At 38.2% G+C, this 18,954-nt stretch overlaps 1 protein-coding gene across 3 annotated transcripts in view; it reads left to right on the plus strand.

The window, feature by feature from the left end:
* LOC123514032 (AP-1 complex subunit beta-1-like) overlaps nucleotides 1–18,954 on the plus strand; it is a 38,113-nt gene that overhangs the window by 3,857 nt on the left and 15,302 nt on the right. For all 3 annotated transcript variants that reach the window (XM_045271609.1, XM_045271611.1, XM_045271610.1), the window contains exons 3-7: nucleotides 4,594–4,742; nucleotides 9,578–9,823; nucleotides 17,364–17,557; nucleotides 18,177–18,351; nucleotides 18,510–18,697. In XM_045271609.1, the coding sequence (XP_045127544.1) occupies nucleotides 4,594–4,742; nucleotides 9,578–9,823; nucleotides 17,364–17,557; nucleotides 18,177–18,351; nucleotides 18,510–18,697 (952 nt within the window). The remainder of the gene's footprint in view (nucleotides 1–4,593; nucleotides 4,743–9,577; nucleotides 9,824–17,363; nucleotides 17,558–18,176; nucleotides 18,352–18,509; nucleotides 18,698–18,954) is intronic.

Raw genomic sequence — 18,954 nt, forward strand, 5'->3', positions numbered from 1 at the left:
TATAAGTTACCCAAACACACCCTTTAGGCGTGGCAAGCTATATTTTGACCCAATCCCTAAAAATACATTCTACATAGACACGCCCCCTAGGCGTCACACTATATTTCACCTAATCCTGGTATCTGAGGTAAGGTATGGCACTAACCAAAGTGTCCCCTTGCTTGCGGTGACCTGCGTTCCCACAGGTCGGGACCATGTGTGCCTCCACTGAATTCCTTTCAACCGCCACCTCATATATTTCTGTCAACTCCCTCATTTCTATGTTTACATGTTATGTTTGAGTCTGGTCATGGGTAGACCTTTGGGCAGACCGTCAGTTTATTACTGTTACACTCAAGCCCCTACCAAAAATTCTACTACATGGTACAATGTTTTTCTACTTTTCTCTATTTTTTCTCTTCCTCCTTCATGCTTCTGCTTTTCTCCTTCTATTCTCTCTTCTTGTTTCTTCCCTCTTATTTCTTCTTTCTTCTTTGACTGTGTCAGGTTACCACATACAGCATAAATGCCTTAATAGTAAAATTAAGGTTATAACCAAGCTTTTTTTTTTTTTTTTTATTAATTTTTTTTATACTATCTATCCCGTGGACAAAAATTACTTCTGTTACTCAATTGATAACTCAAAGTTAGGATGATATATTCTTTCCTTGTAGGCTAGGAAGTAGACTACAAAAAACCATGAACATAATATGAAGCCTTGCAAATGAGTTTATTTTCTAACTTAGAAATCAAAGTCTGATAATGAGATTGTCTGTTGCCAACCAATTCATTCTGCATAGATGTTTTTGTCATTACAGAAGCCTAACAGAGACCTGGCTAATGGACAGTGGCCATTCTGACAAGTTATTTTTACTCTAAAGACACACTATGTTCAGGCTTTGGCAGTGCAGCACCCTCAGGATATTTTGGTTTTAGCCACAATTTTCTTTTTGCTCATAAAGAAAACTGAACAAAATTAGCTGTACCCTTTCTTTTTGAAGCATTAACCTCTGCAGAGATGAAGAGAAATGTGTGTTAAGGTTTTGTGATGTATTCAAATATATAAAAAATGAAAGACCTACATTTTCCTCTATGTAATGATTTTAGTCATATAAACTCAAGTAACTATAAGGAAATACCATAGTAAAATAACAACAGAAAAAGTACTCCTGAATTAAACCAGCTGCTGAACACCAAAAAATTGCCAGTTTGTTACATTGTTGGATGACAATTGTAAGGAAGAATTAAGGCTTGTCATATGGATAGAAGGATTCAAGTGAGTGAGGAGGGAGAGTTTTGCTATATGAACAGGATTAAGACAGGGATGTCTGATGTCTACTGATTTTTAATATTTTTATTGATGGCAATGTATATGTAAGGAAGATTAGATTGATGTAGGAAAGGTTGGTGGAAAGCTGAAAAGGAATGGAGTGGCATAGCTAAACTGCAGTAGCATATTCATTTGCAGATAGCATTGCTTTATTAGTTAGTAGAGAATGAAAGGAAACTTACAAACCTGAGAGTATTCGATCATTTCCATAGTGCATATGAGACAAAAACTAAGGGAGAATGCTTGAAAAATTTATAATTGTAGTTTTTGAGAAGGAAATTGTGTGACTTTAGAATACAGTACTTTATAGATCAAGTGTGGCAGCTAAAGGTAGCATGTGAGGTGGTTGTAGGGAGAGAGAGAGAGCATGGGGGAAGTAATTGAGTTTGAGTATTTCAGGACAGTATTAAGCAAACATAGTGAGATGGACAGAGGAAATGGGAGAGAGGGTTGTGAGATTTTGGCATATAAGAGTAGTATGTGGAGTAACAAGATGGAATAGGTGAGAACAAAATGTATATGAGAAATGTGTTATTAGTAGATTCCTGAGCAAGGGATATGAGTTGTAAAATGGAGAAATTGGTGAAGAACACATTGAGGTAGTATGGCCTTATTGAGATGATGAGTTTTTTAAAAGTAAATAGTATATGTCCACAGAATTCATTAAAGTTGGTATTTGGAGAGAAAGGTCATTTGATGGGTGAAAGGAAAACATGAGAAAGAGCAGAGGTGTTAGTAGAGGTGAAACACTTGCATAAAGACCAGAAAGGCTAGAAATAAGGTGAATGGGCTACTAAGATTCATTTTTAGGAATGTGAAAAACAGAAGCCCCGAAATAATTCTAAAATTCTATTTAGCGCTGGTCAGGCCACATCTTAACTATGCAGTACAGTTCTGGTCCCCACAATATGGAAAGGATATAGCTCTATTGGAGTCAGTGCAAAGGAGGATGACTAAAAAGATACAGGGGATGAGGGATATTTCCTAGGAAACGAGACTAAAGAAACTCAATCTGCATTCCTTAGAGAGCTATAGGTTTAGAGGAGACCTGATAGAGGTATTTAAGTGGCATAAGAGTTTTAACAAATGGGACATGAACAAAGTTGTTAGGATTAGTAGGGGAGACAGAAACATAAATAATGGGTTTTAACTTGAAAAGTTCAGGATGGTCCCTGAAATAAAAGATCTTCCCTATGAAGAAAGATTGAAGGAGATGGAGCAACCAACTTTGAAGGATAGACAGGAAAGAGGAGACCTAATAATGATGTATAAGTTAGTAAACCTTATGGAGAAGATAGATAGACAAGACCTGGTAACACTGATGGATCAGGGAAACAGACAAACAAGAGGACATTCCAAGAAAATCATGAAAAGTCAGTGTCATAGGAATATCAAGAAGCTCAGTTTTCCACATAGGACAGTAGACATCTGGAATGGATTAAGTGAAGAGATTGTAACAGCAGAAGGTGTGCACAAATTTAAAAAGTTAGATAAATGTAGATATGGAGACAGGTCACTATGAGCCATGAGCCCTGCTTGAACCCTGTAACATACAACTAGGTAAACACACACACACACACACACACACACACACACACACACACACACACACACACACACACACACACACACACACACACACTTCTCTGCCTGTCTACAAATAACTGATTATAATCTTCAGGACTCTATGTATCTTTAGTAGTGTTTACTATCATACTATCATCAGCATCATTACTCTCCTATCATTACTATCCTATTTTCTTTTTTATTTTTTTTTCGGCAAGAATTATTTTATTCTTATGCTGCCTAACTTCCCACTCAATCACTTCATTCTTGGTGAGGCTGCAGGGTTTGTTCCATCAAACTGTTCTAATGGATAAACACGACATGACAAGTTGGGGGCCGCCGTGGTACAGTGGAACCATGTGTGCATTGGGGTCCAAGGGTTCTCCAAGCGTATGGGTTCAAATCCTGTGCACAGTCTGATTGTAGGTTGGGCTTCCTTACTTGGGGCAAGGATTTCCTAGCGGGTGGGCTTTAAGATAGGAGGTACCCCAAAAAGTATCTCGTTTAGCCCAGAAATTCCCATGAAAAGCCAACATGGTATAAATTTAAAAAAACTAAAAAAAAGTAAGATTTTTGCATTTATAGTAATGTAATAAATATGAATTTTTTCAATACATATTTGTTTATAATTAGTACTAACCTGTACTTTTGTGTTGTGTTTCACTGGCTAGAACTCTCCATGGTGACTATTTTGAAGTCCACATGATAGTATGTGTCTCAGATTAATGATAATATTGTCACCGTTTCTTAAAAATAGACTACCGGTAGCTTCTTTTAGACGCTGTCATATTTACAGGTTTAATTAAGTTTGGTTTAGGAAGTTTGCTAAATAACATGATTTGCAGCATAAAGTGATGGTAGATTATTTTATTCTCTTGTATGAAAATTATTTGACACAAAAATCACTCACTTCAACTAAGCATAGGCTGCAAAATTTTTGAGAAAGCCAATTCCACCTCCCACTAGTCTACAGCAGGCTGCTTGAGGCTATGCGAACCTATGTACAGTAAGGTATAAGGATAACTGCTTAATCGGATCAGTAACAATATAAGAAATGGAAAACATAATGTGTAACTGTAAATCAAGTAAGACAAACGCAAACAAATAAAGCTTTGATATATTTACCTAATAATATTTTTTTCTAGCCTCATTTCTCTTGTACTCCTCTGCCACTCCTCTAACAACATAAAGAATTAAATACAATAAGATAAAGTTTTGTTTATCATATAATCACAGTAAAAAAAGTGCGAACATAAAATAAAAAGGCTTTTCTCGCCTTACTTCCCCTCTCAATCATTTTGTTTTTGGCTCTCAACACCTTACTCACCTCAAGATGGACACGTGGTTCAGGCAGGGACGCAGGGCATCAACACACAAAAAGTGGCAGCGCTATCAGCCGAGGTGATAGTGCATGGGTGTCATTGCTCCAGTGTTGAACATTCCTCTATTATTATGCAGTGAGGCATTAGTTACAGGATCTTACCTGCAGATTCTCTAGTGTTGACATTGGATAAAGTTCATGTTTATTCTCCATTACCTTAATTTCCAGGTTGACAGAAAACACACGTGACAGAGGAAGATTATTGGTGCATATTTACATATTTGCATTGCAGTGTAATCCTGTGTATTTTTATTTTATTGATATATTAACTGTAATGAGGCTTTGATGTTTTAAAAATAGTATTGCAATGGCTTCATATTACATTTATCCTGTGCAGGGAAGGATGTGTCGGCTCTGTTCCCAGATGTAGTCAACTGCATGCAGACCGACAACTTGGAGCTGAAGAAATTGGTGTACCTTTACCTCATGAATTATGCTAAATCCCAGCCTGACATGGCAATTATGGCTGTTAACACTTTTGTTAAGGTATGTGGAAGATGCAAGAATACTGGGACATGAAGGTCATTTTGCCCTTTCTCTAACTACATAAAGTGTTTAAAGAAATTATGATGTGTTTTGTGTATTGCTATGTTTTTGGTCAATACGTACTTATTACTCCATCTCTCTTGCCTGTTGCAGTAAAATACTATCATCTGAATGGCAGAAAAAAATTATTCATTTGAATTAAAAGCAAATAGTGATAACCCCTGAAATTCTATGCATTTACATAATTTTGAAGTTTATGTTTTAGGCCTTATGGATTTTTTCGTTTTTTTTTCCATTAAGAAGTTTCAGTAGTGTAGATTTTTTGTGAATACACTATATCTTTAACAAAGGATCTCTGAATTTCTGCTTTGAGAGACTTTTATTAATTTATTGCATTAAAGTCAGACTGTTATAGAGAGAGTAATGCTGAATAAAGTATTTGTAAGTAAAATTTGTTAAAGTATGAGAAATTCTAAACACATAGTAATACCTTTCCAAATATGAAAAACTTGTAGAAAGTTTTAAAATACAGGAAATGTAAAATCATATTTTACTTCTCTTTAAAACCAGCAAAATCATTGTTATTATATTTCTGCTTACTATCATCAAAGTATTGTTACTTTCTATTAATAAAAGAAATGTTGCACTGTAGGGTATGTTTCTGCAAGAAGGATGATAATTCCTAGAATGAATGTGAAATGACTCAAATGAGATTGCCAAGACATTGGAACCCAGATTTGGTACACAACTGATCACTGGTTTGTTTGTTTAGTTATAATTTTTTTTGTGCATTTTCACATGTATTTCCTACTAACCTACTAAGTGTTGTTATCATATATGTATGATGGAATAGTAATAGTACTAGAAAATAAGCTCTCCTAATATGCATTATTGCCATAGGTGATTCATGCAAACTATTCTGCAAAGTTCGAGTATTGAGTTTCCACTGTATACAGTAAGGTCTCGGGTTACGTCAGTCTCGAGTTACGTCAAACTCGTAGTTACGTCAGTTCACTATAAGGCAATTTAAGATTTAGAAAAATGAAAATTTATAAGTCGTAAAGTGCAGGATTTATTGTTATTGTTGGCCGCCAGGCGTCACTAGTGGTTACCTGTCACACCGCCCGCCTCACGCTTGAATACAATAACACCCTGCCTCAGTTCCACCACACTGTCGCCCCTGGCAAGAGTGTTACTGACTCAAGAGTGTTTACTGACTCAAGTTCTTAGTATCTTGCTCAATGGCACCAAAGAGAAAGCTCCTTAGTGACAGCAGTGATGCTAAGAAAAGCCCGTTACCATGACAATGGGAGGTTGTCGACCTTGAGGGCTCGCGTACCCACCATCACAACAATAACAACTCCGGAGCCTTTGCCTGGGCCACACAACACTTGCAGCTCACTTGCACCGTCTGCGCCTGTCTGCTGATCCCTATTGCCCTTTCCTATTGCATTTCCTGCTCCGCTGCCCACGTTTCTACTCCCACTGCACTGCACTACGCTCCCAGCTGTCCGCCCTGGGCGTCACAACATTCGACCTGCCCACCCTCCTGGTGGCCTCAGGCGTCCACCCCTCTCGGCAACCTGCAGTCCTTCGCGTTCGCGGCTCTAATCAACAACAAAAACAAGCTTGTGTTTCATATTCCTACATATTTGTAAATAATATAACAATATAACAATATAACCTTTTACTTACTTGAATGACCATAACCAATGATTGGTTGAAAACTCGATAATATGCTTTGAAATGTAAGTGAACCAATTATAACAAGTTTAACCCCTGACTTGAGCTTCCATTGAGAGTAAACAAAGCGAGAGTGTATCATAGTACAGTAAAAGGTTTAATGAAAGTAAAAATTATGAAGTTAAACATTTAAGCAATTTAATTTAAGACTAAGTCATTATAATGTACACTAATGTATGTATGTAAGTAACTTTATAATGTTGATGATCTTAAATTTATGAAGAGTGGAGAGTGGAGCGGGAAATACGCTAGCTGGCAACCTGTGGAATGTAAACAAAGGGCGCATCATTGTACCACATACAAAACTTATGTACCACATTTCCACAAGGCTTTCCATTTTATCCATTGCAGAGTCACGAGTTCAGGTGGTTCTTTTAGCTTGCAAGGAAGATATGATCTCACCAGCCTTCTTAACCCCTTCGCGCCGGATGTTAAAAAAGCCCGCCTGTATGATATACGGGTGGTAGTGCCACGCGCCTGAGCGCGGGAAACTCGTGCAAGCTTGTCATACTTGTCGTCTTTGTGTATTATGCTGCTATTTTTTAGTCACTATATCGCCTTCGAAGAGGAAAGTGGACGCTTCTCTCTTCGGAGAAAAAGAGAGAGAGAGAGAGAGAGAGAGAGAGAGAGAGAGAGAGACATTTGCTAATATTTTAGACACAAGCGGGACGCATGTAGCTTATCTTTCGAGAGGAAGAGGGGGAGTTTGGGAAGGGAGAGGGAAACGAAGGAGAGAGAGAGAGAGAATTAGAAAATTTGTTGTTTTTGTATTTGTGTGTGTGTATGTGTGTGTGTGTGTGTGTGTGTGTGTGTGTGTGTGTGTGTGTGTGTGTGTGTGTGTGTGTGTGTAATAATAATAATAATAATAATAATATACGGTTTATTAATTTGGCAATGTAAAATTACACTGAAAATGTACAGGGGCGGGGGGGACATTAAAAATAATTAACTGAAATGCTTAACCTAATTATGGGTCTAACTTAACCTAGAATTCACTTATTAATTTACTTATTTATTTAAGGCTCGCACAATAGTGGGCACCGTGCTAAGTCGGTACCGATCAGTGCGCGGTGCTCTTAAGGGCGCCACGCGATTCTGGTGTCGGGTGGCGCGAGCAGGGGGAGGCACGTCGGGGGGTAACAGGTGGCGGAGACGTGGATGACGCAGCAGTCCTTCCCCAAATTTTTCCAAGGCTTCTTGGTGTCTTGTGGCCAGCCTCGGCAGACTCAGGCAGGTCAGGGCGTCCTCGTAGGACCTGTAGGCAGGCCCAAGGATGACCCTGAATGCCCTCCTCTGAACCCTCTCCAGCTGTTGTCGTTGTGTGAGGTTCAGGGAGGAGGACCACGCTGGGGCGGCGTACATGAGCTTAGGGAGTATAAAGGTGAGGTACACTCCCCTCAGCTCATCTGCCGGTGCTCCCAGGGACCTGAGTCAGCGCAGTAAATAGATTTTGTATGAGGCTGACCTGATGATGTTGGAAACATCATCAGGTGTGTGTATGTGTGTGTGTGTGTGTGTGTGTGTGTGTGTGTGTGTGTGTGTGTGTGTGTGTGTGTGTTTTCACGAATGTTACAAGGCAGGACGCATGTAACTTATCTTCGAGAGGGAGAGGGGAGGGAGGGGGAGAGAGAGAGGAGAGAGAGAGAGAGAGAGATGGAGAGAGAGAGAGAGAGAGAGAATGGGAACAGTCTATGCCATTGGGTAATTTTAGACACAAGGCGGGATGCATGTAGCTTATCTTTAGTGATTGGTGGAGATAAGGATGGTGGGAGGAGCACTAGGATTTCAAAGACAGCATACGGCGTGTGTAGTTGGTATCCAACACACCATACTGGACAACTGAACTGAAGAAAGCTCAGAAAAGAAATATGACGTCTACGTAGGCGTCACTGTATATGCTACTGGGGCTTCATGACGCCTACATAGGCGTCATCGTATTGAAGGGGTTAAAAAAGTCTGCTGACTTGAAAGTGGTAGACAGTAGATGGAGTCAAGCCATGGTGGGAAGCAATGCTATTAGTTTTCTCACCTCTCGTGTCTGTGAACAATATCCAGCTTCACTTCGAGAGTAAGAGACTTCCTGGTCTTCTTAGCAACGCTAGGCGACATTGCAGGGCGTTTTGGTGGCATGTAGAGCAAGGGAAGACGAGGTGCTGCTGACACTTATTGTTTTGAACTAGGGGTAGTGAGTGGTGCACATTTTGTCCACGAGAGGCGCTGCTGTATTCAAAAGCCTGTCAGCTTCCGTGATACGGCGGGGCTCTCAAACTTGGAAAAAATTATCTGGATAAAATTTTGTTAAAGCGAGTTTGGTGTTTGTTAAACAAGCAGATGGTAGTAAAATGAAACCTTCGTTATAGCAAAATTTCATTGTGTGAACCTTCGTTAAGCGGGGATTGCCTGTATATATATATATATATATATATATATATATATATATATATATATATATATATATATATATATATATATATATATATATATATATATATATATATATATATATATATATATATATATATATATATATATATATATATATATATATATATATATATATATATATATATATATATTTGCATCCTGGATCATTTCACATTTCATACAGACTACTACTTAGCAAACAATGTTCTAATCTTTTTCATCCTCACGTGATGCACACCAGTGGTCTTCATACTAATTTTGAAAGACAGTATCTCATTCTTGCTTATGTTCAAAGCAAAAGTAGTTTTGAACACTTGAGACAGGCAGGGAACTGAGATGTGGGAAATAGAGACAAAAAATTAAATGTCCATCTATTATATCAGTCAAGAGGTGACTGAATCAGGATTGCTCAAACATGTTGTTGCTTGATATGGGCAGACTACACAGGTATACTTTGTAGATGTCTAGGATTGAGTCATGTTTATACCAGTATTGTTCACTGATCTTTAATTAATACTTTAATTACAAGTATTATAGATAATTTTGTTGATTATTACAACAGCACGCTGTCAGCCGAGACTTAATTAGTTTCTATGAAACTTTCAACTCACTAATACAATGCCACATCTTCATTTGCTTCATTTTATTTGATTTTCTTTGTACCCTAGGACTGTGAGGATCCTAATCCTTTGATCCGTGCCCTGGCCGTGCGCACGATGGGGTGTATTCGTGTGGACAAGATCACTGAGTACCTGTGTGAGCCCCTGCGTAAGTGTCTCAAAGATGAGGATCCATATGTGAGGAAGACAGCAGCCATCTGTGTGGCTAAGCTGCATGACATCAATGCTTCCATGGTGGAGGACCAAGGCTTCCTTGACCAACTGAAAGAGCTCCTCTCAGACTCTAACCCAATGGTAAGTCAAACAAAGAAAAGGCCGGCCCAGGTATTCATACAAGAGGAACACCTGTTTGTCACAACAGTATGTTGTGTTGACTGATTCTGTGTAAATTTCTTTGAGGTCAATTCCATCTACAAAGATTTCTCCATCAAAATTTCTGCCAGAATAATTACTTCAGTGATGAATATCCAACTTAAATAGAATAAGAATATTCATTATTAGGTAAAAGTCTGCCATAAAAAATATGAATAAATTCTCAAAATGCACAAAATCTAAGTCAATATTGTTGGAGTAACTGCTGCTTCAGAAACATTGAATGGTGGTGCATCTTTTTATCTGTTGTGAATTTTAAATGGCCCTATCTAAGATTTTTATTACCATGCATGTGGGTGTGATGCATTGGCTGGGACACACACACACACACACACACACACACACACACACACACACACACACACACACACACACACACACACACACACACACACACACACACACATATATATATATATATATATATATATATATATATATATATATATATATATATATATATATATATATATATATATATATATATATATATATATATATATATATATATATATATATATATATATATATATATATATATATATATATATATATATATATATATATATACATATATATATATATATATACACACACACACACACACACACACACACACACACACACACACACACACACACACACACACACACACACACACACACACACACACACACACACACACACACACACACACACACACACACACACACACACACACACACACACACACACACACACACACACACACACACACACACACACACAGGTTAGTGGTGAAGGTTATTAAGTCAAATGAGACATTGGTGAGGGAAACTGTAGACAAAAAGAGATGTGTGGTGATATTTGGTGTGGAGGAGGATAAGACACCGAGTAAAATGGAGAGAGAGAAAAACATAAAAAAGGTGATAAATAATATCATTAATGTGGTGCAGGAGGAGGGAAAAGACCTAGTACAAGAAATAGAGGACTTCCATAGAATTGGAAAGTTCACAAGAGAAGGTATGAGGCCAATAAGAATCAAACTTAAGTCACAAAAGGATGTAGATGAATTGGTGGAGAAGTCATGGAGGCTAGCCCAGCAGGAAACAACAAGGAAGATTTGGTTGAGAAGAGATCTCGGTGAAAAGGAAAGAGAAATGTTAAATGAGTTGAGAAAGGAGGCTTTGAAAAAAATGAAGAGAGGACAGAAGAAGAGAAGAAAGAGTTTTTCTGGAGAATCTTGGATATGAGACTGAGGAAGTGGTTCATAACCCAGAAAAGTACAGCAAGAAAGGACTAAAGAAACTTACATATGAGCGAAATGTAATGTATTCCAACATAAATGGAGTGATATCGGGGATTTTAGAACTCAACGATTACTTGAGGGACAAGAACCCAGATATTGTGGGTCTTACTGAAACAAAACTGAGAGAGGGAGAAGACCTGATGATGGTTGGAGAAGGGAAATATAATGTTTGGAAAAGAAATAGAGTAGGTAAGATGGGAGGAGGAGTGATGTTGCTGGTTAAAAAAGATATAAAGGTGGATCAAGTGAAAAAGGTATGGGAAAGGCAGAAGTGCTAAAGATCAGAGCAGAAACTAATGAAGGAAAAAGAGGCACTACATAGTGGTGTACGTACCACCTAAGACAAATGCATGGTCAGTACAGGAATATGAAGAAATGATAAGTGATACAGGAACATGTCTGGAAGAAATGTTGGGTGGCTGTGAACGAACTATAATGATGGGAGATTTTAATTGTAAAGAGGTGTGTTGGGAGGACTGGTCAATGGAAGGATCAGAGACAACATGGGGAAATACACTATTGACACTGGCAATGGAAAATGTGTTAACTCAGTGGGTCAAAGAAGATACTAGGTTTGGAGGAGAGGGAGCATCGTCAAGACTGGACTTGGTCTTTAGTACAGAGCCAATGGTCATTGAGGAGATGAGGGTGGAGTGCCCTTTAGCAAAGAGTGATCATGCAGTTTTGGAGTTCAAGGTGATAGACGAAGAGAAATCTAGAAGAAATGAAGAATATAAAGTGGGAAGATGGAATTATGCCAAGACAGATTTTGGAAACCTAAAGAAATTCTTTCAAGAGACAAATTGGATGAAATTCAAGAGTGCTAAGGAGCAAATGAAAAGTGGAAGGAATTTATAAAAATATACAAAGAAGGTGAGAAAAATTTGTACCAATAAGACAACATAGAGAAGTTGGAAAGCAGGACTGGTTTAACGATAGATGTGAAAAGGCTAGAACAAGAAAAGAGGATGCATGGAAGAGGTGGAGAAGGAAAAGACGGATTAAGCAGTGGGAAAGTTACAAAAGAGCAAGAAATGAATATGTGTTGATTAGAAGAGAAGAAAGAAAGAAACAAGAAAAGGATATAATTGATAAATGTAAAGACCAACCAAGGCTTTTTACAGACATGTGAACAACAACATCAAAAATAGAGAAAGTATTGAAAGTTTAGAAGTAAATGGAGTATGCAGTGAAGATCCCAGGAAATGGCAGAGGCTATGAATGGATGCTTTCGGAAGGTATTCACAAAGGAGACTGCTTTTGACAAACCACTGGTAATGGAACAGAAAGGGATTATGAAGGAGTTTCAAGTAACTGTGGAGGAGATCAAGAACATGATGGGGAGTTTAGAAGTGAGAAAAGCTGTGGGACCTGATGGGGTATCAGGATGGATTTTAAGAGAATGCAGGAGCAATTGGCAGAAAAAGTTTGTGAAGTAATTGATGCCTCATTAAGGGAAGGTGTAGTGCCCCAAGACTGGAAAAGAGCTAACATTGTCCCAATCTATAAATCAGGTAACAAGAGAGACCCATTGAACTATAGACCAGTGTCACTTACAAGTGTGGTAGCTAAGATGTGTGAGAGGGTGGTGAAGAATAGATGGACAGACTTCTTGGAGAAAATGACATACTTTGTGAGTGTCAATTTGGTTTTAGAAAAGGGCGTTCATGCACGACAAACCTGATATGTTACTATTCGAGGGTGATAGATGTAATACAGGAAAGAGATGGTTGGGCTGATGGAATATATCTGGATTTAAAAAAGGCCTTTGATAAGGTACCACACCAGAGACTGATCTGGAAACTTGAAATGGTAGGAGGAGTGCATGGCAGTTTACTAAAATGGATGGAAGACTTTTGGTAGGAAGAGAAATGAGAACAATAATTAAGGACAGACCATCAGAATGGGGATTGGTGGAGAGTGGAGTTCCACAGGGATCAGTGTTGGCACCAGTAATGTTCGCAGTCTACATAAATGACATGGTGGATGGGGTGTCCAGTTATGTGAGCCTATTTGCAGACGATGCAAAATTGTTAAGAAAAGTGAGATGTGACAAAGATTGCGAACTACTCCAGGAAGACTTGGACAGAATATGGAAATGGAGCTGTACATGGCAAATGGAGTTCAACACGACAAAATGCAAGAAAATAGAGTTTGGCAAGAGTGAAAGAAGAATCAGGAGTATGTACAAGATAGGAAATGAAGACATAAAACCAGTCATGAAGAAAAGACCTTGGGGTGACAATTACCAATGACCTATCGCCAGAGAGACATATAAACAAAATAATTGGAGAAGTATTGAACTTATTGAGGAACATAAGAGTGGCGTTCAGATATTTAGATGAAGAAATGATGAAGAAAATAATTACTGCAATGATAAGACCGAGGCTTGAATATGCAACAATACAGTGGGCTCGAACTTAAAGAAACACATAAGGAAACTAGAGAAAGTACAGAGGGCTGCAACAAAATGGTGCCTGACTTAAGAGATTTGACTTATGAAGACAGACTGAAAAGAATGCAACTTCCAACCCTGGAAAACAGAAGAGAAAGGGGAGACCTGATAGCAATATACAGAGTGATGATTGGCATGGAAAAATGGATAGGGAAGATCTGTGTATGTGGAATGGAAGAATGTCGAGAGGGCATGGGAAAAACTAAAATGGCCACTTATAGGAGAGATGTGAAAAATATAGCTTCCTCATAGAAGGGTGGAAGCATGGAATAGTTTAGATGTGGAAGTGGTCAACGCAAGGAATATTCATGATTTTAAGAAAAAGCTGGACATTAATAGATATGGAGACGGGACAACACGAGCATAGCTCTTTTCCGTATGTTACAATTAGGTAAATACAATTAGGTAAATACACACACACACACACACACACACACACACACACACACACACACACACACACACACACACTCAGTGGTTAGAGCGCTGGCTTCACAAGCCAGATGACCGGGTTCGATTCCCCGGCCGGGTGGAGATATTTGGGTGTGTCTCCTTTCACGTAGCCCTGTTCACCTAGCAGAGAGTAGGTACGGGATGTAAATTGAGGAGTTGTGACCTTGTTGTCCCGGTGTGTGGTGTGTGCCTGGTCTCAGACCTATCCCAAGATCGGAAATAATGAGCTCTGAGCTCGTTCCGTAGGGTAACGTCTGGCTGTCTCGTCAGAGACTGCAGCAGATCAAACAGTGAATTACACACACGCACACGCACACACACACACACACACACACACACACACACACACACACACACACACACACACACACACACACACACACACTTAAAAATGCAAAATGCATTCTAGTGAATCTGGCAATTTAGTTAGTGCCTCTTCTTGTATGTCTGTGAGAGGGGGTTCTGGCTAAGCGCAACTCAGAAAGTCACACTGAAGGTGCCGGTCCTTAAAGAGTACAGTCCAAAGGGTTATTCAGAATTATGTCTTGAAATTTCTCTCTTGAAACAGTTTAGTCAGACTTTGGAGGAGATAATAGAAGTAGGCATGGAGTTCTAAAGAGTGCATAAGAAGAGATTAACTCCACTGGAGAAGTGAAGGTAATGGGGGGTAAACAGATACTGGGGCCATGGAAAGAGAGGCATGTACTTAACAGGATCAGAAGAATGTTTGTGAAAGTAGATATAAAAGATAGCAAAGAGAAATATAAAGGAGAGGAGTTGGAAATTAGATACCTTTTATTTTATCCTATTCATGACAGCAGTATGAATGGAAACATCCATACATGTGAATAAGACACCTGTAGTACAGAATTAACAGCTGGAGAAAAATTGGCAGAGACAGCTTAGAACACCTAATATCATGGAAGCTGTTTTAGCCTGTGACTAATACCTTTGCAAGATGGAACCAGGTGCCAGATCACTATGAATATACATCATTATATCACAGCATTTAGATAAGAGTTTGTTTTCGACACATAGATACCAAACTTTAATTGTGTTTTTCTCAAAACTAAGCATGACAACAAAAAAAAAGGAAAATTAAGTTATAATTGTTGCATGAGTATGATAGAGTTTTGTGATGAAACAAATTGTTTCTGTTTTCATTCCTTAAGAGAAATTAGTGTTGTAAACATACTCTTATCTGAATGCTGTGATTTTAATACTGTAAGTGTTAAGATCCATGCTACACATACATACTGAATCATAGACCACAAACATTTTCTCTCTGTCATCTATTGGTGCACCAATGTACCAGGCATGGGTTGGTGCAAATATGAACCAGTTTGCAATGCACTGATGATATATTGTTGTTTTTGTTCTTTGGTGTGATTTTTCTATGAAGCACATATGAGTTAGTAGGGATACAACCTGTATCTAGGGATTTTCTTCATAAATATTCTTTCATATATTAGAATAATCCAGTATTCCACGTAAAAAGTAGTGATCTAAAGAACTTTCACTGTTTTCTCTTTACATACATAGTCTACTTACTACCATCCATTATTTTTTCTGTTATGAAAGCAGAAATTTTTTTATTAGGAATCTTTATTTATTTTTTTATTTGTTTATTTTTTTTATTATTATTTTTTTATTTATTTGCTATGAGGGGAATTTTCCTGTACAGTTGATTACTGTTACGCAATGCATTGCTTATATTTTTGTAAGTAAAACGTCTCTAAACTTTATACAACTTTTAGACTTTTTTGCACATGTAATTAACACCATACCATTATCAATAGTATAACACATGGTACCATTATAACATCTGCAGTCACAAAAAAATAAAAATTTACACACAATTTGCTTATATACTCATGTTTGCAAAAGTTTATAGAAAGGGCTATTCGGTCCACAGATGTACCAATATGCAACAAGTGAAACAATTGTTTGGAACCCATGTGGCCCAGTACGTGATTAACGTGTTAACTAATCAGCTTGAAATTATAATATGATGATTATGGGACTATTGTAAAGGTGGGTTCATATATATCAATATTCAACTGAAGTTGCCAGTTGGTATAGTTTTTAACTGAATATCGATGCCTCAAGGGTGGAGAAACCAGTCACAAAACAAGACTGACATGTTGGTCTTGTGGTTATATTTACACTGTGACGTCACAGAGAAAGGTTTGAAAATGTGGTGTCCAGATGTAGAGAAGATGTTGGAGTTGGTGAGGGAAAAAGAGCACATCTGGGCCCCTAAAAATTAATTATACAGCAAGAAAAGCTCATGCAAAATGACTTTCGATGAGATCACTGCCTCTTTCCAAGAACTGTTTCCTTCTCTGCAGGGTGTTGTTGGAGGTGAGGATTGAATTCTTGTGATGATTCAATTTGATTGCAATTGTGCATAGTCTTTTTAAGATTAACAATTTTCTTATAAGAAATGTAGGCTAATTTACTCTAATTATAACCCTTAAAGTTATTGGTTGGGCATAGGACAGAACCTTAATGGGCATAAACTCATCAATTAATTTCAAAGTCGGCTTTATTACTGTTTCATTCAATACGCCATATGTAACAATAGCAACTGCAACTACTGCTTCAGCATCATCAGTGGAGGAAGACCTCTTGTTGGGTAGCTGTTTGTTTACATTCACTTCCCTCCAACCAACCAGTACTTCCCAGCTGCTGTGTGTGAACATGTTCTGGCTAGATGGGCTACATTGATACCTATAGCAACTAGCATTTCCAGTCGTATATTGACATGTGCGAACCTGCCTTTATTTACACTACAACACCTAGTTGGTACAATAGGTGCAATTTCCAGCTTGCCCTCAAAAGGATGTTTTAGGAAAATTCTGTGGGTGAAATGTTCTTTGAGAAAAAATTTATTTGGAAGAAAACTAGCATTTCCAGTCGTATATTGACATGTGCGAACCTGCCTTTATTTACACTACAACACCTAGTTGGTACAATAGGTGCAATTTCCAGCTTGCCCTCAAAAGGATGTTTTAGGAAAATTCTGTGGGTGAAATGTTCTTTGAGGAAAAATTTATTTGGAAGAAAACTTAGGCATTGATTTCATTCCTACAATAATTTATATATTCTGGCAGGCTTGTATCTCTTGAATTATAATCATTTGTGTTTTTATTATTTTTTTCCTGTATCTCTTGTACAAAGTGTATCTTTTATGCATTGGTAATTGGATCCATACTGAAATGTTGAAAACTGAATATTGCATTTAATTGTTCGTGTCACTTAAGGTGGTGGCCAATGCAGTAGCCTCCCTGACGGAGATCAACGAGGCGAGCAGTTCAGGCCAGCCGCTGATGGAGCTCAATGCAGCCACCATGAACAAGCTACTCACAGCTCTCAATGAGTGTACTGAGTGGGGTCAAGTCTTCATCCTGGATGCCCTCTCACAGTACAGTCCCAAGGATGAACGTGAGGCACAGAGGTAATGGCACTTTGCTAATTGTGTTAATTTAAATTGCCACTGGTATTTCCTTGTACTAGCCACAATTGTTTTGATTTTTATCACTATTACTAGTTGCTTCAAAGTGCAATGAAACTAGGAATGGTTTTAAGTAAATTAGAGAGAGAAGTTCACTCTGAAACACATCCAGCATTTACATGAAGTGGAATAGTTGTGTGGCTAAGAATGTGACTGATGTTTGTATGAGTGTGTGGTGCTTTGTAAAGGACAGCCTGTGTGGGGTTGCTAGTCTGGTATGTATATAGAAAGATCAATTATGGGCCAGTGAGCATCCCTACCTTTCATTATTGGAAGGATGGAAAGGTCAGAAGAAAGCCACACATTATTAACAAGTCAGCTGTAGAAATAATGAAACACATATAAAATTGTAATCACAACAAAGTTTAAAGGTGTATTGTCTGAAGCATGATGAAAATTCACTGATGTTTGCATAAGAAATTCTTGAAGCATATTTAGAATTAGAATTAACATGAATTGTATATATACTGAAGTCCACAATAGAAATCACAATGGATTGGTAAAAGGCATTTATACAAGCTGTGTTAGGCTGACTTCTTGATTATCTTTCCCTCACATGTAGCATTTGTGAGCGCATCACTCCTCGCCTTGCTCATGCTAATGCAGCAGTTGTCCTCTCTGCTGTGAAGTGCCTCATGAAGTTCATGGAGCTGATGGTTGGGGACTCTGAATTTGTTAAAAACTTGACCAAGAAATTGGCACCTCCCCTGGTAACTCTGCTGTCCTCTGAGCCCGAGGTGAGTACCACCACCTTTGCTGTTCAAAACATCCTTTAATTAACTCATGTGTAATTTTGAGACTCATTTCTATATATGATAACTATCTGTAGTCATGAAAATTTGAAGGTACAGTCTCAAAAATGTGTTTCATAATTTTTCTTTGTGATCTGATTCAGGTTCAATATGTTGCACTGAGGAACATCAACCTCATTGTGCAGAAGAGACCAGAGCTGCTTAAGCATGAGATGAAGGTATTCTTTGTTAAATACAATGATCCCATCTATGTGAAGCTGGAGAAGCTGGACATTATGATTCGTTTGGCATCTGAAGCAAACATTGTGCAGGTCCTCTCAGAGCTTAAGGAGTAAGTTGGGTCACTAAGCCTTCACTTGTGGGTTGGTGAAATGATCTTGCAGTTGTCCACTAGTCTGTTGATATTATTTACCACCTTAACTTTTTTTGTAGTTGAGTAGAAGATAATGACAGTTTCCTCTCTTGAAGACATGTGTGTTCAGTATTTGTTGAGACTTGTCCCTACACTTCATCTAATATAGATGCTGTCTCACTATTAGAAGACATACTTTAGTTGATGTCAGAAGATAAAGTGTCTGGAGTTTATAA

The sequence above is a fragment of the Portunus trituberculatus genome, chromosome 37 (assembly GCF_017591435.1).
Source record: "Portunus trituberculatus isolate SZX2019 chromosome 37, ASM1759143v1, whole genome shotgun sequence".
NCBI lineage: Eukaryota > Metazoa > Arthropoda > Malacostraca > Decapoda > Portunidae > Portunus > Portunus trituberculatus.